Source organism: Andrographis paniculata, unplaced genomic scaffold (genome assembly GCF_009805555.1).
Source record: "Andrographis paniculata isolate CXL003 unplaced genomic scaffold, ASM980555v1 Contig54END, whole genome shotgun sequence".
Lineage (NCBI taxonomy): Eukaryota > Viridiplantae > Streptophyta > Magnoliopsida > Lamiales > Acanthaceae > Andrographis > Andrographis paniculata.
Window position 1 is genome coordinate 4,038,923 of NW_026137589.1, and position 26,223 is coordinate 4,065,145.

At 32.2% G+C, this 26,223-nt stretch overlaps 4 protein-coding genes across 11 annotated transcripts; 3 read left to right on the forward strand and 1 right to left on the reverse strand.

Moving 5' to 3' along the window:
- Positions 1-6: 6 nt before the first annotated feature.
- On the forward strand, positions 7-3,051 carry LOC127255789 (mediator of RNA polymerase II transcription subunit 30). 2 transcript variants are annotated; one of them, XR_007839717.1, is made up of 4 exons: positions 7-690; positions 1,856-1,954; positions 2,333-2,448; positions 2,538-3,051. XR_007839717.1 is itself a non-coding variant. In XM_051281525.1 (4 exons), exons 1-3 carry the CDS (start codon positions 232-234, stop codon positions 2,419-2,421), a joined length of 657 nt encoding a protein of 218 aa, XP_051137482.1. In that variant the 5' UTR covers positions 20-231; the 3' UTR covers positions 2,422-2,448; positions 2,538-3,007. The 2 variants fall into 2 exon arrangements, 1 of the variants encoding a protein (XP_051137482.1); XM_051281525.1 differs by having other exon boundaries at positions 20-690; positions 2,323-2,448; positions 2,538-3,007.
- Positions 3,052-8,680: 5,629 nt separating this feature from the next.
- On the forward strand, positions 8,681-14,147 carry LOC127255778 (copalyl diphosphate synthase 1, chloroplastic-like). The gene is made up of 14 exons (XM_051281509.1): positions 8,681-8,876; positions 8,992-9,084; positions 9,227-9,282; positions 10,684-10,975; positions 11,555-11,741; positions 11,810-12,148; positions 12,221-12,333; positions 12,431-12,657; positions 12,770-12,885; positions 12,960-13,058; positions 13,151-13,396; positions 13,470-13,560; positions 13,641-13,835; positions 13,920-14,147. Exons 1-14 carry the CDS (start codon positions 8,729-8,731, stop codon positions 14,145-14,147), a joined length of 2,430 nt encoding a protein of 809 aa, XP_051137466.1. The 5' UTR covers positions 8,681-8,728.
- LOC127255784 (GPI mannosyltransferase 1) lies at positions 13,163-17,930 on the reverse strand. Of its 2 annotated transcripts, XM_051281520.1 has the most exons (7): positions 17,791-17,930; positions 16,963-17,299; positions 16,213-16,395; positions 15,116-15,666; positions 14,877-15,036; positions 13,405-13,548; positions 13,163-13,311 (listed from the first exon to the last, which is right to left on the reverse strand). In XM_051281520.1, the coding sequence occupies exons 2-6, from the start codon at positions 17,231-17,233 to the stop codon at positions 13,526-13,528; spliced, it is 1,188 nt and encodes a 395-aa protein (XP_051137477.1). In that variant the 5' UTR covers positions 17,234-17,299; positions 17,791-17,930; the 3' UTR covers positions 13,163-13,311; positions 13,405-13,525. The 2 variants fall into 2 exon arrangements, with proteins under 2 accessions (XP_051137477.1, XP_051137476.1); XM_051281519.1 differs by lacking the exons at positions 13,163-13,311; positions 13,405-13,548 and having other exon boundaries at positions 13,601-15,036.
- A 100-nt stretch (positions 17,931-18,030) lies between these two features.
- LOC127255779 (mechanosensitive ion channel protein 2, chloroplastic-like) lies at positions 18,031-24,296 on the forward strand. 6 transcript variants are annotated; one of them, XM_051281512.1, is made up of 14 exons: positions 18,049-18,176; positions 18,269-18,337; positions 18,929-19,086; positions 19,428-19,551; positions 19,705-19,802; positions 19,876-19,989; positions 20,595-20,655; positions 21,011-21,160; positions 21,287-21,397; positions 21,630-21,797; positions 21,896-22,009; positions 22,565-22,621; positions 22,947-23,321; positions 23,355-24,090. In XM_051281512.1, the coding sequence occupies exons 1-14, from the start codon at positions 18,105-18,107 to the stop codon at positions 23,874-23,876; spliced, it is 2,193 nt and encodes a 730-aa protein (XP_051137469.1). In that variant the 5' UTR covers positions 18,049-18,104; the 3' UTR covers positions 23,877-24,090. The 6 variants fall into 6 exon arrangements, 5 of the variants coding, with proteins under 5 accessions (XP_051137468.1, XP_051137469.1, XP_051137471.1 ...); XM_051281514.1 differs by having other exon boundaries at positions 23,421-24,090; XR_007839716.1 differs by adding an exon at positions 24,114-24,296 and having other exon boundaries at positions 18,050-18,176; positions 22,947-24,044.
- Positions 24,297-26,223: the final 1,927 nt, after the last annotated feature.

Below are 26,223 nucleotides of genomic sequence, written 5' to 3' on the forward strand. Positions count from 1 at the left end.
GAACAAAGTTAACCAGTGTTAAACCATAGTTCATTGAATTAGGCACATATTGTTCAACTAATTCTAAGAAACGCGACTTTGAAAATCCCTTGAGAAGTCGTGTTTTAGTTTGCTGTAGCGACTTTAACATAAATCTGACGATTTTAATTTCTTGCCATTCCCTAACCCTCTCCAGCGGATCACATCATCACCGCAGCCGCCGTCGAGGGCCGCCGGAAGAGATCTTCTGAAATGGAGGAGAAGCCGTCAACGCTAAGTTCGTCGCCTACGTCCAGCAATTACACCACCAAAACCACACAAGAACTCGCCGTCGAAGGCCAGAAGCATCTGGAAGAAACGATTGAGTCCGCTTTCTTAATCCTCTCCGCCATGAACGATGAGCTTTGCAATCCCTCGCTCTGGTCCAATACTGCTTCGGCTAATCCTCCGAACGCTGCAACTGCGGCGACCGCTGGCAATGTTGGCGGCGGACACACTAGCATGAGCAATGGCCACAACAACGGCGACGTTTTATCTGATTCGTCCTCGTCGGCGTCTTCGTCTGCCTCGGCTTCGGCGTCGCAGTCTCACCCCCACCACCACAATAGCTCTGACGTCGGCGGCGGCGCCCTCGATGAGGCTAGACTTCAGTACAAGTCGTCTGTTGCTGCCCTACGGTCTGTACTAATTGCAATCTCCAGTTCCCAGAAGGTATACTTTTGTTTGTACGTTGTGCTTTCGTTCTTGTACCTGACGATTTGAACTTCTTGATTCTGCTTCTGTAGGTCGGTTATTTGTTTTACATTTGAACCGTTTTATATGAGGAATTGAATGTGTTTCTGAAATTTTGATTTCTTCCTGAACTTTCATAGCATTCCTGTGTTTCTAAATTGTTGTGGTTTGTTTTTGGATGGCTTTAATTGAACTTGCTACAAACTTATGCTAAATTTTTGTGGGAATTTGAGGTATTGAATGGGTTATATGAACTTTCTCAGCTTTCAGTGTTCATAAAACCTTGTGGTTTATTTTGGTTGTGCTTCCAGTGTAAGATGAACATTGCTTGTTTTTTTCATGGATTGTTCAACTTTTAACAATAGGTTTCTAATGTTTATCTTTTCAATTCAAACCTCTTGGCTTGAGATATTGAATTAATTATTCGAACACTTGGGGTGTTTTGGTTTTTGTTTTGTGTCTAAATAGTAGTTTGATGTGATTTTTTTGGTGAAAATTGTATTTTAAAGAAATTGAAAAATCAGATAAAGAGCATAGCCATGGAGTTTTTCTGATTTATTTCTAACATTTCCAGGTTTTTTTTTGTTTTTTGTTTTTTATCCTTGCATGAATGGCATTCCTCAATTGTTTTGTTTTGTTTTTTTATCCTTGCATGAATGGCATTCCTCGATTGTTTTGTTTTGATACCTGAACATTTGAAGTTAGTTATTTTGTTTCGAAGCATTCTCCCTTTCTTTGTGTTCCCTTCCATTGGGGCATCATCAGTTTCGCTTGAGCTGTTGAACTTGTTCAGATGCCTTTTCTAATGTTATTGTTGTTGATCCTCGAAGTGTTTGCTCTCTGACATCTTTGGACTTTGTTTATGTAATGTCTTTTAAGCTTATATTGGCTTTACATATTGGTCAAGTGTGGGACTCATTGATTGGATGAGCTTGTGTTGTTTGGAGAATCGAAACAAACAGCCTCGATGCTAATTCTCTATAAACTGGTTTCAGTGCTGCTTTGTTCACTTTGAACTTGAGCTTATTAACATATTCTTTCTTGGAATTTGATTTATCTGCATGGATGCGGGTTGCGCTGATTTTTTGAAAAAAGAGTTTGATAATTTCATCTGCTTGATTGACGAATTCCTCTATTAATGTAGGCTAAAACATCTGAAGCAGTACCAGCAGGTAGTTCCACGCCTCCGGCAGATCAAACAGAAATTGAGAAACTTGAAGAACAGGCCGCTACTTTAAGAAAGGTATAAATCAGTTTACTTAATTGTACTATAATCCAATTCCGATATTTAGAAAGATAGGAGCTAATTTTATCTATTGGCACCCTTTTCTCCTATTTCATTTTTCGCAATCGTAATAGAGATTAGAATTTGAAAATCTCTGCCTACACATTATTTCTTGAGCTGCGAGCCTGCAATGGCTATACAATGTTTGCTTACAAGTTCCTTATACCAAAATTTTTGTTCCACTTTTGGCAGCCAGATTCAGCTACGATCTTTGGTTACTTCACTCATTGACAGAAACGATTGTTTTTTGTTCAAACATCTGTATGATAGAGTAGCTAATTTTTTTTTATCGGCATATCCCTAATTGTCCGAAATGTCTGGACCAGGAAGTTGCAGACAAGAACAAAAACCTGAAGCTTCTGATAGACCAGCTCCGCAATCTTTTAGCCGATATTTCCACATGGCAAAGTCCTTGTTCTGTATAATTTGTATTCAGATTCTGAAACCACCAGGTATTATTCGATCACTCGACACCCTTCCTCGTCATCATTAATTTCTTTTCCTCAGAAGTCTAAAGCGGTATTTATGTTGTCGAAACAAGTTCTCCATTGAGTAAAGCAGCTTCCGAGGCATCTGACATTGCCCGACTGCTGATCTTCATCGATGTCTGCACAATGTAGGTACGCTGCATTTTTCTGTAAGATTACTATGTTAGTTTCACCCTTTTTTTTTTTTTTTTTTTTTTTTTTTTAATGAAAGTGAATATATTTGAAAATATTGATGACCAGATTTTCTCATTGTTGCTGTTAAATTAGTACCTTCGTGTTATTAAATCTAATTATTCCATACAATTTTTTACATGGTAGGGTTTGTTAGAATACCATATTGAAGGTAAATGTGCACATATATATTGCATTGGGGATTGTTTGAATCCAAAACTACGTTATTCAATCTATATTTTATAAAATAGGCTAGATTGCATAAAAATTCATCAGGGATTTCACGAAATTGCGGCAATACTCAGTCTCTTTATGGTTTCATAAATTATGCGGCTAACTCTCGTCTGTCCTTATCTATTTATTCAACGATGTTTGAGCTGCATGTGTTCAAACTGCGAATAAATTTCAAATAGCCTTCAACCACCTGTTCCATAAGGCGTCTATTTTTTGTTAAGATGCTTTTGAATTTATGTCCAACAGAACTAAATATATAATATGATGTTTTATAAATATAAAAGATTAGTATACTAATAATAGCTAATAGAAAACACAACCAAACATGTTGTTACAAATTATGTAATTATTTATTATGCATACTAATATTAGTAATTTTAAACTATATCTTATATTAAGAAAAAAACTATATCTTATATTCAAAATTTTTATAAAAATTTAATACATTTTCCAATTAATCTAAACTTATTGGATATATTAATATAAGTATAAATATTAAATAGTTAATAGTAACAACATATGATAATTATTCACATAGTATATTTTACCGTATATATATATTATATTTTAGACTAAAGATTATGTGCTAATTTAGCCAAGTCAACATGGCGTTGATTTGATTAGAACAACGTATATTTATACATAGTACTAAGGTAAGTTATAATATAACATATAATAAGATATGTATAAATATATGTTGATTACTGTATAGCCTAGATTGATTCGGTCAAATTAGTGCTATGCTGATATTTTAACATAGTACAATATATAATACTTCATTCGTACGAAATAATAGTCTGAGTTGAGTCCGGTGTGAAATTTAAAAAATAATATCACATTACAAGTGCGTATAAAGTAGATAATAAAACAGTCTAACAAGTGTATTTATATAAAGAAATAGTGATATTTATTTAATAATAATAAAATAATAGTGATAATTTTATGATGATAATATAATTTATAAAAATGAAATCATAGTTTTGAAACAAACAAAAATAAAAAAACAAAAACAAATTTTAAAAAAACGGAGGGAGGAGCATAAATCAATTGTTAATTTGATATATTATACTGGTGATCTATTTCAATATATTTAAAATAATATATATTATATATAAAATTTATGCCCATTTATACGTATTTCAATATATTTAAAATAATATATATTATATATAAAATATTCATTGATTGTCCATATAACATATGTTATAGGCTGATCAGGACAACTAGAGAATCCGCTCTAAGATTCGCAGCGGAGAGGGAGAGAGTATTAAACATACGGCAATAGTACACTAATATTTTAATCTAACTATATACTGTGCGTATTTATTATTATAATCCACGTCTTAATCATTCGGTTTATGTAAATAGTAGTTAAATTATATAAATATCACTCATAAAAATTATTTGAATTCATCAAATATAAAAATTGTGTATTCATCGGTATCTACTGCCTGTCCAGTATCCTATCGTATCATATATATTATTTGTTCATTTATTTATTTTTCTTTTTAATTTTTTTTAATGTGGATGGACTCTACTTGTAATAGTTTTTAGTTTTTGATGTGAACCCCACCTTTAATAATAATAATAATAATAATAATAGTAGCTGGTGACTTTTTCGTCAGATCTGGTTTACAGGGTATTAGGTTCGACCGGGGGTTTACCCAGTGTGCACTTTCGGGTAGCGGCTGCGGGTTCCCACGTTATTAAAATAATAATAATAATAATATACTGACGTACTCCTTCCGTCTCATAACAAAGTATCAATTTACCTTTTGCGTCATTGTATAAAAATATCCTTATATTTGTATAATTTTTTATACAAATGTTATTATATTAGTTTTATAAGACATTAATAGAAATATTTTTGCAATTTTTTCTTGATTTGTAATACGTTTTGATATAATAATTAATATTCAAAGATCAACACGCAAAAAGTAAATGAATACTTAGTTATGGGACGAAGAGAGTATTATTTTTGTTTTTGGTGTGTGGTGTGGTGGGTGTATTTATGATCTAGTCATGGGTTCAAACTCCGACGCCGTGCGTCATTAGAAAATAAGAGTAATAAAAAAATAAAATAATAAAAATAATAATATTCCGATCAATATATATGGGAAGTGAACTTGCGACCCTGAAGTTATGGGTTCAAACTTCGACTTTTTTAGGTTTATTTGTCTTGTCGGATCTAGTTTGCAAGGTTACTAGGTTTGACACGGGTTTACCCAGTGCAAAATTGCGGATAGCAACGGCGGATTCTCACATAATTAAAATAATAATAATAATAATAATAATAATAATAATAATAATAATAATAATATGCATTATTTTAAGTATTTATAGTTGCTATTAAATTATCTTTTTTCTTAAAAATGATAAATATAAATTGATAAAATAATTTTTAAAAACAAAAATTTAATTATTAAAAATAAAATATTTAATTAAATAAATAAATTAAAAATTATAGAGTTTGCAATTATTAAAAAATAAATAATTAAAATTTATTATATTTTGATTTATAAGAGAATAATTAAATTTATTTGATTTTGATTTAAAATTAATTTTTTAAATAGAAATTTAATTTGATATACTATTTCTTTTATAAATGCTTTAAGGGTACATTTGATATAGAGAATCGATAGAAAATAAATATTTTCGTTCATTCATATAGCTGTATTTTTTATTTTTTATTTTTTACATTTTTTAACTGAACTTTTTATCTTACAAATAAGAAAATTAATTTACATTCCCTAATTCATTTTTATTTGCAATTCTACTTCCTACCATTGTTTCTCTGCTATTCAATTCTTTGTACCAATCATCTCCTATGTTTGTTTGGTTGTAGTTTGAAAATTAATTTAAAATAAAAAATTTTGATTTAACTTTTTATTTAAATAGTATTTTGATATTATATTTTAGAAGAAAAAATAATATATTTTTATTAAAAACTATACATAATAATAATATTAATTTTGATTTAAAATGTTAAAATAACAAACCTATAATAGCTGTGCATGAAGAATGTCACTCATTCTTTAGAACATTGTTACAATTAGGGATGAAAATAGGCCAGCTGGCCCGTTAGGGCTACAGTCTGCCTGCATAAGCCTGGTTTGTTTACTAATAAAGTTAAATTCAGATATATTTTTTAATTTTTTAAATAAATAGAATAGACTTAGGCTTTACGAAAAGCCTTTTTGGCTTATCAGGCCGACCTGTTTATATATTTATATAGTATATATATATATATTTTTTATTTAAAATGTATAAATATTATGTTTTAATTGTTTATAATTTATAAAAAATTATATTTGGTGACAATAAAAACTAAAAAATTAATTTATTTTAACTGATTTATTATATATAATAAATAATTGTATATATTTTTCTAAAAATATTAAATTTAAAAAATAAAAAATATTATATAGACTTTTAAATAGGCTCGTAGACCCAGTCAAACTTTAAAGTAGGCCAAACCTAGACCTTAGATATATATTTTAATAGGCCGATATGCCAGACTCAAGTTTTAATTTTATGAAATAGGCCTGGCTTATTTAGCCAAAGCGTAGCCTACCTATTTCCACCTCTTGTTACAATTACTTTTTTCATTATCTCTTATTACCTAATCAATTTTTATTATAAGAAGATTTGTTACATTTGTTAAGAAATACAGTTAACACTTATATACTCCCTCCCTCTCCCTCTGTTCTAATACAATAGTCTTTATTTATTATTTTTGTCTATTTCAAAATAATAATCTTATTTCCATAAATAACCATATCGATATATAACTACACTTACTATTTCATTATTATTACACAATTGCCACTACTTTTTACACTAATACACTCACAAGGACAAAAATGTCTTACCTATACTTTTTACCCACTATTAATATAATATCAATATTCCTTGAATCTCGTGTCCAACACAACCAAGATTATAATTCCGGGATGGAGGGAGTATTATATATCTTTACAAAGAAATCTTATTCTACAAAAATAATAAATAAATAATTATTTAATTAACTATAACCCAAAATCTAAAAATTTAAATTTATCAATAATTTATCTATACAAATACAATCTTAAATTTATTTAAAAAAGATCACGTCATCTACATATTTTTTAATATTCAACATTTATTATTTTTTTTTTTAAAAAAATTATATTCAATCTCTATCCAACTACCTCTTTAAAAAACTATGGAAAATAAAAAATTATTCGGGCAATGTATTAATTCAATTTATTTCGATCATTCAAATTTTCAAATGTCACTAATTTCACACATTCGAATAATTTTAATATTTTATAATACTTCAACAAATTATTCATTTTTTCATTTTGGTATATCCCATAACAAAGTATTAATTTCATTTTTTTTTAGTAACGATAATGTCTACTAACATTACAATACCCTTACACTTACAATATGTTACAAAAATATCATTACTTTTATATTGCACAATAATAATAAAATTATTTTAGTTACTTCTAAATTATTTCTATTACATATCATTATAATACTAATATATTTTAAACTACGTTAAAAAAGGAAACCTATACCTACTTTAGAGGCAGAGGGAGTAATATTTATTTTACACACTCATAAAAAATCAGCAATTTAATACAAAAGATTATTATTGTTTATTTTACCGTTACACTTTCACATATCTAACATATAAACACTTGAAACTAAAAAAATAAACAAATACATCCTAAATAGATTAATTTTAATTAATTAGAATTTTATTGTTATTAGATTTGTTAATTTTTGTTTTGTTTTGTTTTATTTTTTATTTTTTGTGTTTTTTTATTTTTTTTTAGTTGAATGAGACAATATAAAAAATTGACAAAATTGGGTGAAACAAATGAAGCGTTATACTAGATCGGTCCAATTTTAACGTTATATTTACTTTTTACGTGTTGATATTTAAATAAAAATTATTACATCAAAATTTAGTATAATTTAAGAAAAATAACAAAAATATTGTTATTAATATCTTATAATACTAATATAATATTTTTTTGTATGAAACATGTAACTCTCATAAATGTGCAAAGGGAATACAATTTACCTTAATTCTTTAATATGCTAGATACATATGCAAAATGGACGATGTGGTTGTTGGTATAATATAATCTTTGTTCAATTGACAATTATTATTATTTTTTACTATATAATTATTGAGTCCTTTTTTTTAATATCTAAAAATATAATTAATTAAAAATATTATTTTTATTATTTTTGTTTGTTATGATTAAAAGTATTTATTTTATATTACAATAATTAAAATAACAGGCCGCCGATGCTGATTTGATCGGGTCAGTATATTATATAAAAACGATCAACATATATTATATACTATCATAGCATATTTATAATACAATATATGTTATTTTATAACTCAGTATACAATACTGAGTTATATACTCCATCCGTACCATAAATATAATCTTAATTGAGTTGGGTACGAGATTTAAGAAATATTGATATTATATTGGTAGTTGGTAAAAAGTATGGATAAATAATATTTTTGCCCTTGTGAGTGTATTAGTGTAAAAAGTAGTGACAATTGTGTAATAAAAATGAAAAGGTATGAGCAATTTTATAGTGATATGGTTATTTATGGAAATAAGACTATTGTTTTGAAACAGATAAAAATAATAAACAAGACTATTGTATTGGGACGGAGGAAGTATAACACAACATATATTGTGTTATATAAAAATATATATTGTTATTTGATGTTATATGTTGACCGATCAAATCAGCACCTGATCCGCGCCCCTCTATCGGTACCCCGCCCCTCTATCGGTACCCCTCTATATATATATATATGTATGTATCTATGACCAAACCCATTAAGAGTATTATTTCGATCAAAATGGGTTTTGGGGCAACTCTGAAGCTAAACTCTAAGTATATTTCTCCACCATATCTTTTACCCAATTCCACAAGTCTTCGTCGTTCTCCATCTTTCTACTGTAAGTAATATTATTCGAAACATTTTGTATAGTTATAAAATTTTAATAAAATTATATATATATATATATTTTTCAATTAATTAAATTTAATTTCAAGTGGGGTGGTGGGGTGCAGGTGGATCATCATATTCATGGTTGAGCAGTAGACAAAATGCAGCACTGAAATCTCATCAAAACCCTAAACCATATAACCTAATTCTGAGTCGAGGTAACAACCAACCATCATTTAATTTAATCTTAATTAATTTATTGATATATATATATAAATAATGTATGTATGTATTGTTACTGTGACTGATCATTCATTACTTCAATTCTTGGGATAATTAATTCATTATTTTAATTTCCAGCTACGAGCTTCGATGTTTCTGATGAATTGATATATTCCTCAGAAGCCCTTCAACTGGTAAAATTTTTACTCCCTCTGCATCAATATTTTCCATTTTACTTTTGTCATAATTTCTTGCCATTTGGTTTGAAAGATATATATTTTTTGAAATTGTATTTAAAAACATAAGAGATAAAAACGGGTAAAACATCTCAAGTTAGAAATAATAATAAAATTTAGAAAGGCTCCATGCATAGCATATTTCATTATTGACTATTTGGGGAATTTGTGAATTTTTTAATAATAAAATTTTGAGTTGATATAGTTATTTGATACGATATAAATAAGTAGTGATATGGTATTTTAAAATAAAATTAAATAAAAAATATACTCTTGATTTGCTATTTTTTAGAAACAAAATTTTTTAGAAAGAAAAAAATTTGATAAAAAAATATATAACATCATGATAGTGACAAAAGAACCAAAAAAGAAATATAGAAGTTCCACTCTCTAGAAGTCAAAGCAAAATTGTTGGTCGAGATTACAATTTGGTAATTTTATAATAAGTAATTTTAGGGTGTGATTTGTTGGGGGTTTGAATTTTGAATTAAGATTCGAATAGTAAACATTTTGAATTTGAATAGTTGTATTATGTGATATAAATAGGTATTGATGTGACGTTTTGAATGTGAAATTGATTTTTTAGTATAATATAAAAAATAAAAAATATGTATTTGATTTAATATTTTTCGGAAAAAAAAGGATGAATAGTGTATTTAAAATCCTATAGCCAGACAAACACAACTAGGACTCAAATAAGTAAGCAGGTTTGTTCCTTTGATGTTGATTTTAGCTTTATATTATTACTTATAAAACTAAAATTAAACACATCATTTTCATTTAATATATCACAAAAAAATTAGGTTCCATTTAAATAAGACATTTTAGAATTATTTAAAAATAGAGTATTTAATGTGATATGTTTTTTTAAAAAGAAAATATCTATTGATAAATAATATTAAAATTTTTAAAAATATGTATATAAATAAAATCTTAAATTTTCATTTAAAATATAACATAAAATATTTATTTTGATAAAATCAAATATGATTTCAATTTAGTTATTTTACCGAGAATTTCAAATCCAACCATAGGTTTTAAAGAAATACACTCTAGAGAATAAATATAAAATTAGTGGATGGAGATTCTAGGGTTCTTAGCACAAGTTTTGTTGTAATAGATTAATTTGTACATTGATTTATTTTGCAAATTTAGAGTGTTATTTTGCGATTTATTTTATTTTATTTTAATATTATTATCATTCAAAATATCAAATAATATTTAATTATATTATATTAATTTTTTAAAGCTATTACCTTACCAACCAGCTACTCAAATGCAAGTTTTTCAAACACAAATTCAAATTTTAAATATTTCACTTTCTTAATCATAATCTCCCTTTTTTCGATCAATGTATAGAAGATTGATGTTGGAATTAAGGATGGCGTCGAAAACATAAGAACATTGTTAAGGACAATGGACGATGGACGAATAAGTGTGTCGCCTTACGACACCGCATGGGTGGCTCTCATCAAAGATGCCGAGGGACGTGCCCAATTTCCCTCGGCTCTCGACTGGATCGCGCAAAATCAACTCCCCGACGGCTCGTGGGGCGACAAGCAATATTGTGTATCCGATCGCCTAGTAAATACGCTAGCATGCGTAGTCGCATTGAGATCGTGGAATATTCATTCAATCAAAAGCCAACAAGGTTCCGAAAAACATCTGTAGTTTGAAAATTTTGCATATTTCCCCCTCATAATTTAAAAACTGCATAAAACTGCTTTAAGAAATGGTGCACAAAAGTAATTTTTAGGAAGTTTTGTTCGATGTTTTCGAAAAACACAAGAGATCGTAAAAAAATTTAGGCAAAATTGTCCATAACTTCCTTCTGATTTCGAAACTCAATGTAAATTCTCATATACTTTAAAAATTATATAACGTTTCCTTACTATCTTAAGAAACGTTGCATAAATTTATATTTTTTGAATGATGGAGAGATTTCATAAAATATTTTTGAATATATAAGGAGGGGACGTCAATCGCCATATAATTCTTAAAGTACATGGAGATTTACGTTGAATTTCTAAAAATATGGAAGTTATAGACAATTTTGCCAAAAATTTATGTGTAATATTTTCTAAAATACGAGGCTTAATGTAGTTTTTAAATCACATTGGAGCCTTCTGCATAAATTTTAAACTACAAGTGAATTATAAGTATTTTTTTCTTATACAATAAAAGGTATACAAGTTTTTGATCGAATGTTCGACATGTTCACACATCTTAGGAATTTCTTACATCAAAGAAAACGTGTACAAACTTGAGAATGCCGATGCGGAGCACATGATGTGCGGATTCGAAATAGTATTTCCCGCCATTCTTCAACGAGCCCGGGAGCTAGGCATCGAAGGCCTTCCTTACGATGCTCCGGTCATCGCAAAGATTCACAATGCAAGAACACGAAAAATGGAAAGGTAACACATAAATTTAGGACAATATTGTACAACGTTGTCCTGACTGCGACCTCGAACATTCTTGGCAGGATACCGAAGGCGCTGATGCACGAAATCCGAACATCTTTGTTGTATAGCTTGGAAGGACTCGATGATTTGGACTGGAAAAAACTCCTGAAGCTGCAATCTGGCAACGGATCGTTCCTTACATCTCCATCCTCGACTGCGTTCGCTTTCATGGAGACCGGCGACGAAAATTGTCTGAGATTCATCAGTAACACTGTCCAAAAATTCAATGGAGGAGGTGTCCCAACATCTTATCCGGTCGACATCTATGCAAGGCTTTGGGCAGTCGATAGATTACAACGCCTGGGAGTTTCACACCACTTTGAGCCCGAGATTAAGGATATGTTGAGCTATGTCTCGAGGTAAAACGATGCATATTTTTGTAAGAAGATTAAAGAATCTCCGATCATCAGACAACAATTTTTGAGCTGCAGATTTTGGAGTAATAAGGGAGTTTTCAGCTGTCGGGATCTAGAATTTTGCGACATAGACGACACTTCGATGGGATTTCGGCTTCTACGAATGCACGGCTACGATGTCGATCCAAGTATTCATCTGTATATGTCAATTTTCTTGTTTAAGGTTTCGAACAGTGGATTTCATTGTATCGTAAGTCTAAAACCGGAATGTCGATTTTTTCGCAGAAGTTTTCGACAACTTCAGGAGTGGTAATAAGTTTTCTTGCATTGGAGGAGAAGTAAACGAGTCTTCATCTGCAATGTACAATCTTTACAGAGCTTCTCAGCTTCAGTTTCTGGGGGAGAACATTCTAGAAGCTGCTAGAAGCTTCGCCTACAACTTCTTACAAGAAAAGCTCGAGAAAAACCAGATTCTAGATAAATGGATTATATCCAAACACTTACCAGATGAGGTTATTACAACAATCCATAACTACTCTTTTATTCTTCTTTTTTCCCTAATCATAGTGAGAATTGCATAGTAAAAAAGTCGAATTTGTGGTTGTACCTTGATGACGAAAACAGATACGAGCCGGGCTCGAAATGCCGTGGTACGGCACGATGCCTCGGGTGGAGACAAGATACTATCTGCAGCATTACGCTGGTGGGGACGAAGTGTGGCTTGCCAAGACACTCTACAGGTTTATTGCATCAACGTCAAGAAATGTTCATGACTTGCCTACAAATTGATCGGTGTTTGTTATGATCTGTATAGGATGGAAGAAATCAGCAACGACGCGTACCTGGAGCTCGCGAGATTAGATTTCAAGCGATGCCAAGAACAACATCAGATCGAGTGGAGTTCTATGAAGAAGTATGCTCGAGTTCATCATTGATTGATACAACCTTAATCTCTCAAAAGTCAAGACACCAATGACTTGCATATGTTGTCTTGTTTTGACACAGATGGTACGAGAACTCGAATGTCGATGAATTCGGGATAACTAGGAAGGACCTCCTCGTCGCTTACTTCCTAGCAGCCGCGAGCATATTTGAACCCGAGAGGCTGAAGGAAAGAGTCGCGTGGGCCAAATCTCGAATCCTTACGCAGATGGTCTCATCCCTTTCTGGCAAAGAAATCGCATCGTTAGAACAAAAGAATTCATTCATTAACGAATTCGAAAACAGCAATGGTCGACAAAAATTCGAAAGGTACTCACTCTTCACTCGCCTTGATCCTCATACAGTCGCAAATTCATTCGTACTTCTTTTCCATTGCTGATAGCCAAGAAGGACGCGGACATGTTCTTCTGGCAACACTTCATCAATTTCTCGACGAATTCAATGGATGCAGCCACAAGAACCTCAAAAATTATGTATGTATAAGGCCAAATATCAATCTAGTTTCTCAATATGTGCATATAAAATATTTTGTTCATAAAAATGCAATGTGCAGTGGGGTGAATGGCTGATGAAACTACAGCGAGGAGAGGTCGATTTCTGCGACGCCTCGCTCCTTGCGACAACTCTAAACATCTGCGCAAGCCGAATTGGTTTTAAGGAGGATATACTGTCCCACAGTGACTACACATCCCTCGCCAACCTAACAAATAAAATTTGTCGCGAACTTTCTCGCATACAAAGCATGAAGGTGACATAAGCAGATTTTTAATCTTTTTCTGCAGTTTCTTTGCCTAATAAAGAAAATCACATACCATATTTGGACTGCGCACAGGCATCGGATATTGAAGCCTGGAGAATGACCAAATGTAGCATGAAGAGTATGGAAATAGAGCAAGACATGCAAGCATTAGTGAAATTAGTCCTCGAAGAAAGCGGCATTGACAGAAATGTCAAGCAAGCATTTCTGTCCGTTGCCAAGACATATTACTATGGTGCCTATACTGCTGCAGAAACCACCGACAGCCACATATTCAAGGTACTCTTCGAGCCTATTGTATGATTGATGGATTTAAACTTTATGCTACAAAAATGTATGTCTTGTTGTTGTAAGCAAGATAACAAACAAGCTAGCTAATGAGCACCGGAGATTAAAGTTTCTGAGTTGCTTGCAGAAGTCTTCATGTGTTATCTGTAGTTACTAGTTGATGGTAATTTTGCAATACACACTTCCATCCGCAAAAAACAAAAAGAACATAACAATATATTTATTAAAGTACTCTTTACCAAGCTATTTTTGCTCATTGAAATCATCGAAGTTCAAGTGGCCAAATCATGACAGGTATCTGGAACCAAAACCGAAATCAACAGCTTGAACCAATTGAGTAGAAACCGAAATCTACGATTCAAACCATTCAGACAAATTCTAATCACGCTCTTAGAAATAATAGCAGGCACGTATGCTTTTCTGAGGCCATAATGCATTAAACAAAACTATTGAAAATGAAGGGCTTACATTTTCCGAATTGTACAAATGAAAAAATTCTAGACCAGAACATAACTTAAAGTATGTATTCGAATAATTCTTGCCAGCTATAAAAGGACTGAAACATGTAAAACATCAGACAGCAAACTAATTACTCATCTTTCATACGTTTGCTTGAATTTGGCTGCTCTAACTGTCTGAACAGAGGGCAGTAAACATGGCTTCGAATGGCATTCATAATAACAACGGTATTGGCTGCCAAGAATACTAAGCTTGCTATCCAAAGTTGCAAGAATGCATTCTTACCCCGAAATTCGAGCAGGTAACCCCACATCAACCAATGGGTCTGAGCACCGATCCAAAAGAGGATACAAGCAAGGCCTTTCCACTTGAGCTTCATATTGCTCCACGGCAATATTAGAGGTAGCAGGCAGAAAAACCACACAAAGTATTGTGCAGTTATTACCTGCAGAAGAATTAAAAAACATTACATAATGATAACATTGCACATTGCTGAAATTGGATGTAGTGTAGTTGTAACTAACCTTGTTAAATGCTACAAATGCCAATGTCTGCAGGAAGAAACAGAATGGTAAGTCATAGGCGAACCGGAAAATGAGAACTAGCTGGACAGTTAACTGGGGGAGGAAGGATACAAGCTTTTCCAGCATTGAAAACTTGTGTTCGTAATGGAGATATATGTGGTAGAAATATATAGAGAAATTGTGGCGTGGGTCTGTTCGGGTTAGATGGTATAGCAGGGCCTCGTGCAAGAATTCCCATCCATAAAAATAGTAACTTAGTCCGGTTAATATGAAGAAAGTAGATCCGGAGATAATCCCAAACATGACTCTTCTCCAAGTAAATAGGCGTTTGAAGAAGTTCCAGATATACTGGGAATCCGTGATTTTTGAGCTAATTGAGTCCAAGGACGATGACTTTGATCTTCTCCAACCCCAGGTCGCGAGTGTGGGTTTCTCACCAGGTGGGAAATGTAGAGGGTCGAGTAATAAGATGATGGGAAGTGCATATATTATTGGGTATATTCTCATGTGAACGACAAGCCCATACCAAAATGCCGCTTGCAAGGGATTATCTGTGGTACACAATGAGAGAAGACAAATTAAACCTTGAGTTTTAACAACAGTTTTTAGATACAGCTAAACAATGTCAGCATATCAATTAAGTCTTAAGTGCATGCAGGAAGAGAAGTAGGAGAATCCTTAAATAACTTAGTGGTTAGAAATAAGGTATAAGTACTCTCGACTATTTTCAATAATATTAAGACATAACATAAATGAACTTGAATCCATCAAGTCCATTTATCTCCATCACTGACTGTATCGAGCAGCAATTCCTTAAGTCAATTTATATGATATCCGTAATAATAAATCACATGTATGCTCATATACTCATTGCAGGAGTTCCCGTCACCAACATACCTCAAGAATCAAAATAAGAATGATTATTGGATATATTCTACAAGAAAAAAATACGAGCAAACTCCTTCTTGATGGTTTTCCTTTTTTACCACATCATAAACAAAATAATATGCATGCCAAGCAGCCTAAGTAAATATTCTTGAAATCGTAGAAAAGGGAAAAAAAAATTTAATTATTATTCAGAAGTGTACAAGCTATACCATTCATCAAACATAGTATGATCCATAAGATAATTGAGCAGACAATTGGCTCACAGTTCCCTCGTGTTCCGATGGTGAAGGTGAATGGATTAAAAAGCCATACCATTGTGGAATAGGTGCATAGTTTCTTGGAAACCCCACGTAGCTTCAAAATTTTGTGAATAAGCAACCCCACTAGTAGATCTGTCACATGAATTTTCATGTATGAAAAGCAAAGTTGTATATCATACAAAATCTTGTATGAATCATTCGATAAAAATACATTATACACCTAATGCACAATAATATGATTCAATGCATCCACCAACTAACTATTGCTCAACGAAATCCTACAAGAGTGCCTGGCTCATTCATTTTTGGTGCTCTTCTAGAAAACAGAGTGCTTTACCAAGAGTTGTCCAGTAAAGATTTCGGACACTTCAAATTAAGCATCACATAAAAGTATTCATAAAAAGCACAGAACGTTAGTTACAGGCTGGAGTTAAAACCATCAACTATATCAAGCCAATTAAGTCAAGAGATGCTTTGTTCATGTTTAATCCCAATATGCCTCATAAATTATGAATAATAACGTACTTGATCAACAGTAAACAGGAAGAAACATTTCCAGATGTTAATGTAAACAAAAAACTTAATGCTTAACAACATAGTACTAAATTAAATTATTTCTCTTTGATAACAGGCAGTTCAAAATTAAAATAAACAAAGATATATGCATTACTGATTATAAATTCTTGGATGAATGTATACCTGCAGTTGAAAACAGAAATTTTCCCCATGAGTGATGGAGGAATGAATTTGGCATCAAAAGAAACGCTATCAATGGCGAATACCGATAAGTCGACCTTTCATAAGGAGATCGTCCAGATGCCATTAATGCAGCAGCATCAGAAAAGACAAAGTAGTCTATATCTGTGTATCTAACTTCCATATGAGCATCTTGCCACTCCCCATATAATATCAGAAAGAGGCGAAAGAGCGCTGAGAAAAGAAATAGATACTCGAAACTTATTGCTGGCATTGCAAACTTTTCTGTTCAGCACCTCGAATCATGCCGTGTTCTCCATCTATCTACTCAACTGATAACCTATGCATTCCAATGCAGCAGCACAAGAGAAGGACCAAATAACAAACACCACTGTCAACAACATTTTCATTAATGCCAAAAGATATGCAAAAGAAGTAAACAACTAGCCGGTTTTTCGCATAAAACTTGGATAGTGATAATGTAAAACCATGAATCACAGCCAGAGATTAGTTTATAACATAGAAGAAAGAATTGGCTTTGGTAGACATCAAAGCAAGAAACTATTCACTTAAAAAGATCCCCAAAATGCAAAACCAAATTAGTATATTCCACATTCCACAATTCCAATTCATTATTTTAAACGAGATTTTGGTTTAAACACAGATAAACTCTGACAGGACCCGGAAATCATAAATTAGGAAAAATAACAATGAACTGAACCATTTCCATGAGATCTAAAATTCTAAGCTCCCACAAACCAACAGGATAACCGCGGGATCCATTCAAAGAAAACAACGATTAATACCACACATAGATCGAGCAGAAATTACCAAACAGCTGTAGCTTGTAGGATACGAGGCCAACCAGCAACGAACCGCAACGAAGTGGAGAAGACGAGTGGGAGGAAGCCGATATAGTTTACGGGTCAGGTCTTCATAAAAGTGATCCGACCCATGAAGCAAAATTACCCGAAACCCGATCGATAAAATGGGTCGGGTCACTTGGGGGAATACCGCCGCCCTTGTTTGAAACTGCCGTCTGGTTCTTGTTTTGTTAACTAATTAGAAAATTAATTAATAAATTAATTACCATATTATAAAACGGAAATGGCGGAAGGGGAAAGCATTTTTCTGTCGACGTAGTCATGTCAGGTTCTCTGCAGCTCTCCCTAGAGATAGGAATCAGCAAGAACGATTGGCGGAGCAAGCGTTTGCGGGTAAAGTGTTTGTCTCCTGTTTCACCTATTTTAATTTCTCTGAGCTTTATGTAATTAGCGTTTTATTCCAATTTTTCTTTTGACTAATCTAGCAGCTGCATAATTCGAAAACAAGCGGCAAGCTATGCCTCTTGAGAAATAATCTGCCGTCAATTTCACTGGTATGCTTCTGGATTAATCGAATTTCCCATTTTTTTTTGAAACCCTAGGTCAGATAACTGTTCTTTAAAATGGAAAATTTCAGTTTGTCGTTTGCATTGATTTTTTCTTGAACTTTATTATTATTACTTTTCTCGAAGTTTCTTTATCGCTACGCTTCGTTCTAGGGGGTTTTGAAGTTGTATAATTCACGGGATTTTCTGATAATTGTGTGGTTGGAGGTTTACTTAGAATTTGATACTGCTATTTTCTTGACATTCATGCTTGTTTGTATACTAGAAATCGGTATATTCAACTTTAATATTATTGCTTTTCTCGAAGTTTCTTTATCGCCATGCTTGGGTTTTGAAGTTGTATAATTCACGGGATTTTCTGATAGTTTGTGTGGTTGGAGGTTTACTTAGAATTTGATACTGCTATTTTCTTGGCATTCATGCTTGTTTGTATACTAGAAATCGGTATATTCATTGAATGATTATCATAAGTTTGATTAAAACACTGCATGTGTGTTTTCTTACCATTTCTCTTATTGGGAGTTGTAGGCTTCGCTTTTCTTGACGTATCTCATCACTTTTTCTTAAATACGTTTTCAGAAACAGTATTCTTGGAGTTCAGGTTTTCCAAAGAGAATATGGCACAGGACAAGCACCAGTGTTTGTAAAAACCATCAGTTTAGATGTCATTGTTTTTTACAACCAGGCCCGGTTTTGGATCCTAACTATATAAAGAATACAGCTCAAACTTTAGCAAGGTAGTTACTCCTCTTTACTGGTTTGTGTTTGATTATTTTGACATGGCAGACTTTGAATACTTGTAACTGTTCCATACATGACTGATTAATAATGCAGCTGATCAATAATAGTTCTTAGCAATATGGCAAAGCATATGCTAATACATTCAGTATATAACTGTCAGGAGACTCGGTGCTTCTTAAAAGAACCCTTTTTTCTACAAAGGATTTGTTAAAAAAACATTTAGGTCTACCATTTCGTCACCAAGAAGCTTGTGAATTTATAATAAAATAACTTTTGTTGCATTGCCTTTAGTTTCTGCATTTGGTGATTTTCTTTATGATGAGTTTGGACTTTGCAGATCTTTTAATTCAATTCAAGGGAATCCTGTTGTAATAAAATTGGCTTCAGCACTTGGCATTGTTATCTTTGCAATTTGGGGACTTGGTCCTGTTGTGAAGATAAGCAGGAATATTCTTTTGCAAGTATGTGCACTGTACCATTCTAATGGTCTTCCTACTTAAGTCCTTCGGGAATTATGTTGTCAATTCATTATTTCCAAAGGGACTATCTGAAATCAACGAAAGGTCTTTCAGTCGCATTCTAATTTGAGGTACTCCATAATTAACACCTTGCAGAAGAATGATGGGAACTGGAAAAGAAGTTGCGCATATCTGGTAGCAACATCCTATATTCAACCTTTACTACTGTGGATGGGTGCAATCATTATCTGCAGGTTAGTCATGTATGATTGAATGAATGGGAAATCACATAATTCTTAAAATTTACTGAAAGTAAGTGTCTTACAGAACGTTGGACCCAATGTCCCTTCCCACAGAAGGTGGTCAAATTGTTAAACAAAGGCTCCTAACTTTTGTGAGATCATTGTCGACACTGCTGGCATTCGCATATTGTTTGTTAAGGTAAGTATACTTGTCTCTTTATTGGTGTAACCACGTAAGGTTTTCATTTGCATTATGTTAATACTAGCATGAGGTTAGTTTGATATATTTATTTCCAGAAAGCAGCTGGCATCTGGATCTATCCCAATTAGTTATTTTATATTTTAATGTTCTCCCTTATTTTTTTCTTCTTCTTTTTCCGTGCTGGAAGATGCATCATTTGAGAGTTCCATCTAGTGATACCCATTTGTTTGCTACCTTAAGGTGCATCTTTGGAGTTATCCATCATATGCTATCATAATGTGTTGTCACTTATTCGGAGAAGGTAATCTGGCTGGCTGCATTATCTTGAATAGCTGCCAGGCTGATGGCTAATAAACCCATGATTTTGTGTAATTTGATGAATGTAGTTAGTAAATGATGTTAGCTCCTTTGTTTCGTTTTCTTGTTAAGAACCATCTAAATTGATCTTCATGACACATCAAGGTTCTATATACCCAGCAACTGCATGTCTTGTTTCATGCATTGCCATATTCTCCAACCAGAAGTAGATGTTATGTATGCTATACTGATGTAAACTTATATAGCATATCTGGATTAACAAAGTTTTCTTGATTTTTATGCAGTGTCATACAACAACTGCAAACACACTTGATGGTGACTTATGGATCCAGTGATGCTAGAAATGTATGTTCCAACACTTTGTTTCCTTAAGCTGATGTTAGATATAAAATCTAGTTAGTGAAGTATTTTGACTATGACCTTGAATATTGTGCCAGATTTTGCCTCCCAACTACTAAATCACCATGCATCCTAGTGACTGCCATGTAAATAGGTCTAATATCTGAGTTTATATAACTCATAAAATTATTAATGGCTTGAAGGTTGTGATTCAAAGCCTAGAACAAACTTGGAGAAAACATGCAAAACACAAGAAAGGAAACTATTGACTATCATCTGTTTAGAATACTGAGCTTGTTCCGTCAAATATTGTTGACGCAACTATAAATAGCACTCAGTGTCTTTTATGGCTTTTTAACAGATGGGTTTTCAATTTGCTACGAAAGGTGTGTACACAGTTGTGTGGATTGCAGCTGTATCATTGTTTATGGAGCTTTTAGGTTTCTCAACCCAAAGATGGCTCACTGCTGGAGGGCTTGGAACAGTCTTGCTCACACTAGCTGGACGTGAGGTGTAAATAAAATATATAATGCCAACATCTAAATATTTTTCTATATTTTACATTTTTTCCACCTTTCTTAAGAATCATTTACTGCTGATTTTAACTCCTTATAATCCTTTTTGTTATTATTTTCAGATTTTCACAAATTTCCTGTCAAGTGCAATGATTCATGCCACCCGCCCTTTTATTATTAACGAGTGGATTCAAACCAAGATTGAAGGGTATGAAGTGTCTGGGACTGTTGAGGTTCGTATCGGGTCTCTTTCAACTTTAACTACTAAACTGGTAGCTAGTAATGGGCACTGTCGAAACAGTTCGGAAAAGTAGGTTGCAGGTATGCGTACTTAGTATTGCTAAGCGATCAGGATCATAATTTAGGTCTTGCTGACTCTTTTCACTGTGAATTAGTTCTGAATTGTGTATGCATCTATGTTTTTATCAGCATTTGCTCTTATTAGTGTTCGCCCATCATTTGCAGTCTGTAGGATGGTGGGGACCGGCAATAATAAGAGGTGAAGACCGTGAAGCTGTTCATATTCCAAGCCACAAGTTCACTATGAATGTTGTTAGGAATCTCAGTCAGAAAACACATTGGCGAATAAAAAGCTACATAGCCATCAATCACTTAGATGTTCGCAAAATTAACGTGCGTCTCACTAATATACTACTTAAAGAAGTTGGAATTAAGTAAACCAGTTTTTTCTTACACAATTCTTCATATATTTTTGCTGCTCCTCTGTGCAGAACATTGTTGCTGACATGCGCAAAGTCCTGGCAAAGAATCCTCAGGTGGAACACAAGAAGTTGCATAGAAGAGTGTTCTTCGAGAGTATTAATCCCGAAAATCAGGCCCTCACGGTAAGACTTGCAAAATATGTTCATATCAAGATTAAATCTAGTTTTGAATGACACTTTTACTTTTACCTTTTATACTATGTCAGATTACCTTTGTATGTCGTTTTTAATATGATATCAATTTGGCATATGGAAATGTTATACAAGAAGTTTTTAGTGAGTGAAGTTATAGATTATATGTTTTCTTGCACACCAATAAAGGTGAGACTAAGAATGCACATGTTATATGCACACCAATCTAGTTTTCTTGCACATGTTATACTAAAAAGGCCCTTCTTATTTACAAACCTAATGATCAAGGTGAAATTGTCATTGTAATCCTGCTGTATGTAATATAATACCCCACTCGCTCAATGGACGGAATGTGAGTTATTTTGTAGTATGTTTTTTGTAGAGAAGCTATCCTGTCTTCTGAATGTGATTTTTTTTTGCAAGGTTTGATTTGAAATTTATTACTTGAGACTGATATTCCATGATTGCCTCAATTTATAGATATCCAATGCTGAAATTATATGTTATTTTTATTTAATTTTATGTAATCTGTTTCAATTTATGCAGATATTGATTTCCTGCTTCGTGAAGACCTCGCACATGGAAGAATATTTGTGTGTAAAGGTAAGCGCTCCATTTTGGTACTAATTCTCTCTTTAAATTAACAACACATTCAATGAGCAAATTCACACCAAGAAATTTAGACAAGGTAAAAAAACATGTAGCAATGATGCTAATCAGTTCAACGAGAATCTTCCAAGAATTTTTACACATTATTTTTTCATTCGAACATTTTTCTGCTTCTACAGATTTTACTTATCGATTTGCTGCGTACCATTTATACTCTCGCTACATACTTCATGCTTGTTTCTATGTACTGCAAATTGTATCATCCTTTTTTGCTTCAAGAATTCTATCGTTTGTGTTTTTATTGTTGTTTGGAGAACAGGAAGCAATTTTGCTTGATCTTCTCAGAGTTGTTAAGCATCACCAAGCCCGACTAGCCACTCCTATCCGAACAGTTCAGAAAATATTAAATGACACAGAGGTGGACAATGTGCCATTTTCAGATTCTATGTATGACCAGGGGGCGGCGTCGAGCCGTCCTCTTCTACTGATGGAGCCAATCGCTGTTAAAGCCAATGGAGAAGAGAAAACCAAAAGTCAAAGCCGACCGGTGCGTGCAGCTGGTGAAGAAGACAACAAGACTCCCACAAAGTCACCACCACCAGATAATACAGTGAAGGAGATCCAAACACCAGATGCCAAAGTGGAATCCGAGAAAACGGGGGTGTCCAAAATCAAGACAGTGGAGGATTATAAGGTAGCTGCTAAATCTTCTTCATCTCCCGCTCAGTTGTCCAAAATCAAGACAGTGGAGGATTATATAGTAGCTGCTGAATCTTCTTCATCTCCCGCTCAGTTGTCCAAAATCAAGACAGTGGAGGATTATATAGTAGCTGCTGAATTTTCATCATCTACCGAGCTCGGCAACAGCCCCAAAACAGTTGAAAAGGTCGAAGTAGAGTCCATCGAAGAATCATGTTCGAATGTCGGCGTTGCTTCTGGCCCAACCCAGAGTCCTTTCGACAGCAAGAATTCACAAAAGGCTGTCGAAGAAACTGCTACCCAAACAGCTGCATCCTCACCCGACTCAGCAGTCAGAAGATCTACTAACACCTCTTCTGCTTCTTCTCACCCCAAACAGGACGGAAAACAATCAACGGCGATGGGAAGCAAACCTTCTCTTGAAGAGAATATAGTTCTTGGTGTCGCTTTGGAGGGATCAAAGCGAACTCTACCTATCGACGACGAAGAGACCACACTAGCCATCAAGGAAGAAATCGAAGAAGACGGCCACATTGCGAAGCAGCAGTAGTAGCAACAGCCAAGCAGTGGCCAGAAAGGAAAAGGGGAAAAAGTGACGGTAAGAGGTCGTCGAATAGGAGCTTCTTGACTTAGCTATTAGAACAAAGTTGAAGGCATTGTTGAAGATGATTGTGTGCAGATGTAGATATGATTCATTCATGTGTAATTGAAGGAAAAGGTATGTTCTTCACGATCCTTTCTACATACATATTCAGAATTGTTTACGTGATTTTGTTGCATTACACAGCTTGCTTGATGAGGACTTTGTTTGGTCACATGATCATCGATTTGCTGGTTCGTGTAATAAAATGTTTTACCAGCTTGCTGGAAAATGTCTCCTTTAGCTATGCTGTTGGATGAGTCCTGCAGAAATTGCTGCATCCCTTGTCAGACACAAAGGTTTTGTTCTTTTTAGCAGCTCCAATTTTTTATAAATATTATTAAAAAAATATAATATATATATATATTAATAATTCAATACAATATACTCCCTTCATCTCCATCACGTTTTAAGGCTTATTTAGAGAGTTGATTTTTAAATATTAATTATTATATAAAAAATAGTATAATGTATGAAAAAATTATAAAAATACTTTCAATTAATGTCTTGTAATATTAATAGAAGAAAATTTGTACAAAAAATTATACAAATATAAAGATATTTTTCTCAAATACAATGAAGCAAAAAGTTGAAGTAAATATTATTTTTTATATTACTAACATATTTTTTAATATTAATATAAAAAAATACATAATAACACAAAGTGAACATCTCATATAGCTGAAATTTTCCTCGTGTGGAAGATGATTTATTATCTATATTTTGTCTATATAATATATACACTTCGGGTGTGTTTGTTTGGGGGACTGGATTTAATTTTCACTATTTATTCCAATTTTTTTCCCTAAAAAACGTCAAATCAAAAATTTATTTTTCATTTTTTATATCATACTAAAAATCAATTTTCATTCAAAATATCACATCAACATCTATTTATATTACATCGTACAACTATTTAAATTCAAAATTTTTACTATTCAAATCTCATCTCAAAATTCAAATCCCCGATTAAACACACCCGAATTCATCAAGTGAATGGAGACATAACTATTCACATTTAAATTATAAGTGTGTGGAATGGATTTATTGTGTACGGTAAAACAAAATAAAATGATTATAAATATTCAATGAAGTTACATAAATTAGGTTGTAGAGTATTTATTTTGTGGACGGTAAAACAAAATAAATGATTGAAGTTACATAAATTAGCTTGTAGACTCTATTATATATTAATTCATGTATGTAGAGTACCTTAAGATTTGTTTACTTTTGGTTTTCAAATAAAAATTTACACTATTCATTCCACGTGATTTCAATAATAATTTATTATTATTATTATTATTATTATTATTATTATTATTATTATTTTATAAAATATCACGTTAAAAGGGCTATTAAATCAAATTTAAATTAAAAATTGAATTTCAAACCTAAAATAAATGTACCCTTGCATTTTAACTTAATTTTACTTGTGATTTGATTTATATATATATATATATATATATTGTTAGAGAAAGCATTGGGGTATGTATTTGGTTGTGATTTCAAATCTAATATTAATTTTATATTTTTATTTACTTTATATGATTTTTAATATAAAAAAATTAGTAAAATATCACATCAAAATATTATTTTAAACAAAAATTTAAATCAACACATCATTTCTAATCAATTTCAAACTATAGCAAATTCTTTTTTTATAAGAAATTACATGGTTTTTTGGTTACTTTTAAATATATATTTTTTCATTGCTAATTTATAAGATATTTTTTCCTATAAAACACCATCTAAAATATTTATTCTTTATTTTTTTATAGTATTGCATTTAAAATAAATTTTCATTCAAATATTAAATTAAACACCTATTTATATCATATTAAATAAAGTGTTTTGTACTTTATTATTTCTTTGAATTTGAATTAAATAATATTTTGATATGATATTAATATTATTTTTTTAATAAAAACTTGTAAATAATTAATTATTAAAAATTTGAGATAAAATACAAAATAATCACACCTTAACTATATTTTCAAAATATTAAAACATAACCACACAATAATTATATAACAAAAAATACTAAAATCAAAATCCAAGTAGTATCCAATTATAGGGATGGCATACGGTACCGTACCGAAAATACCGGTCAACACCGATATCGTATCGATTTCGGTATAACTAAAATACATACCGGTACCGTACCAAAAGTTTCAATATACTGAATTTCGGTATACCAAAATTTTCGGTACGGTAACGGTATATATCGATTATACCGAAAATATAATTGTAAATTTCA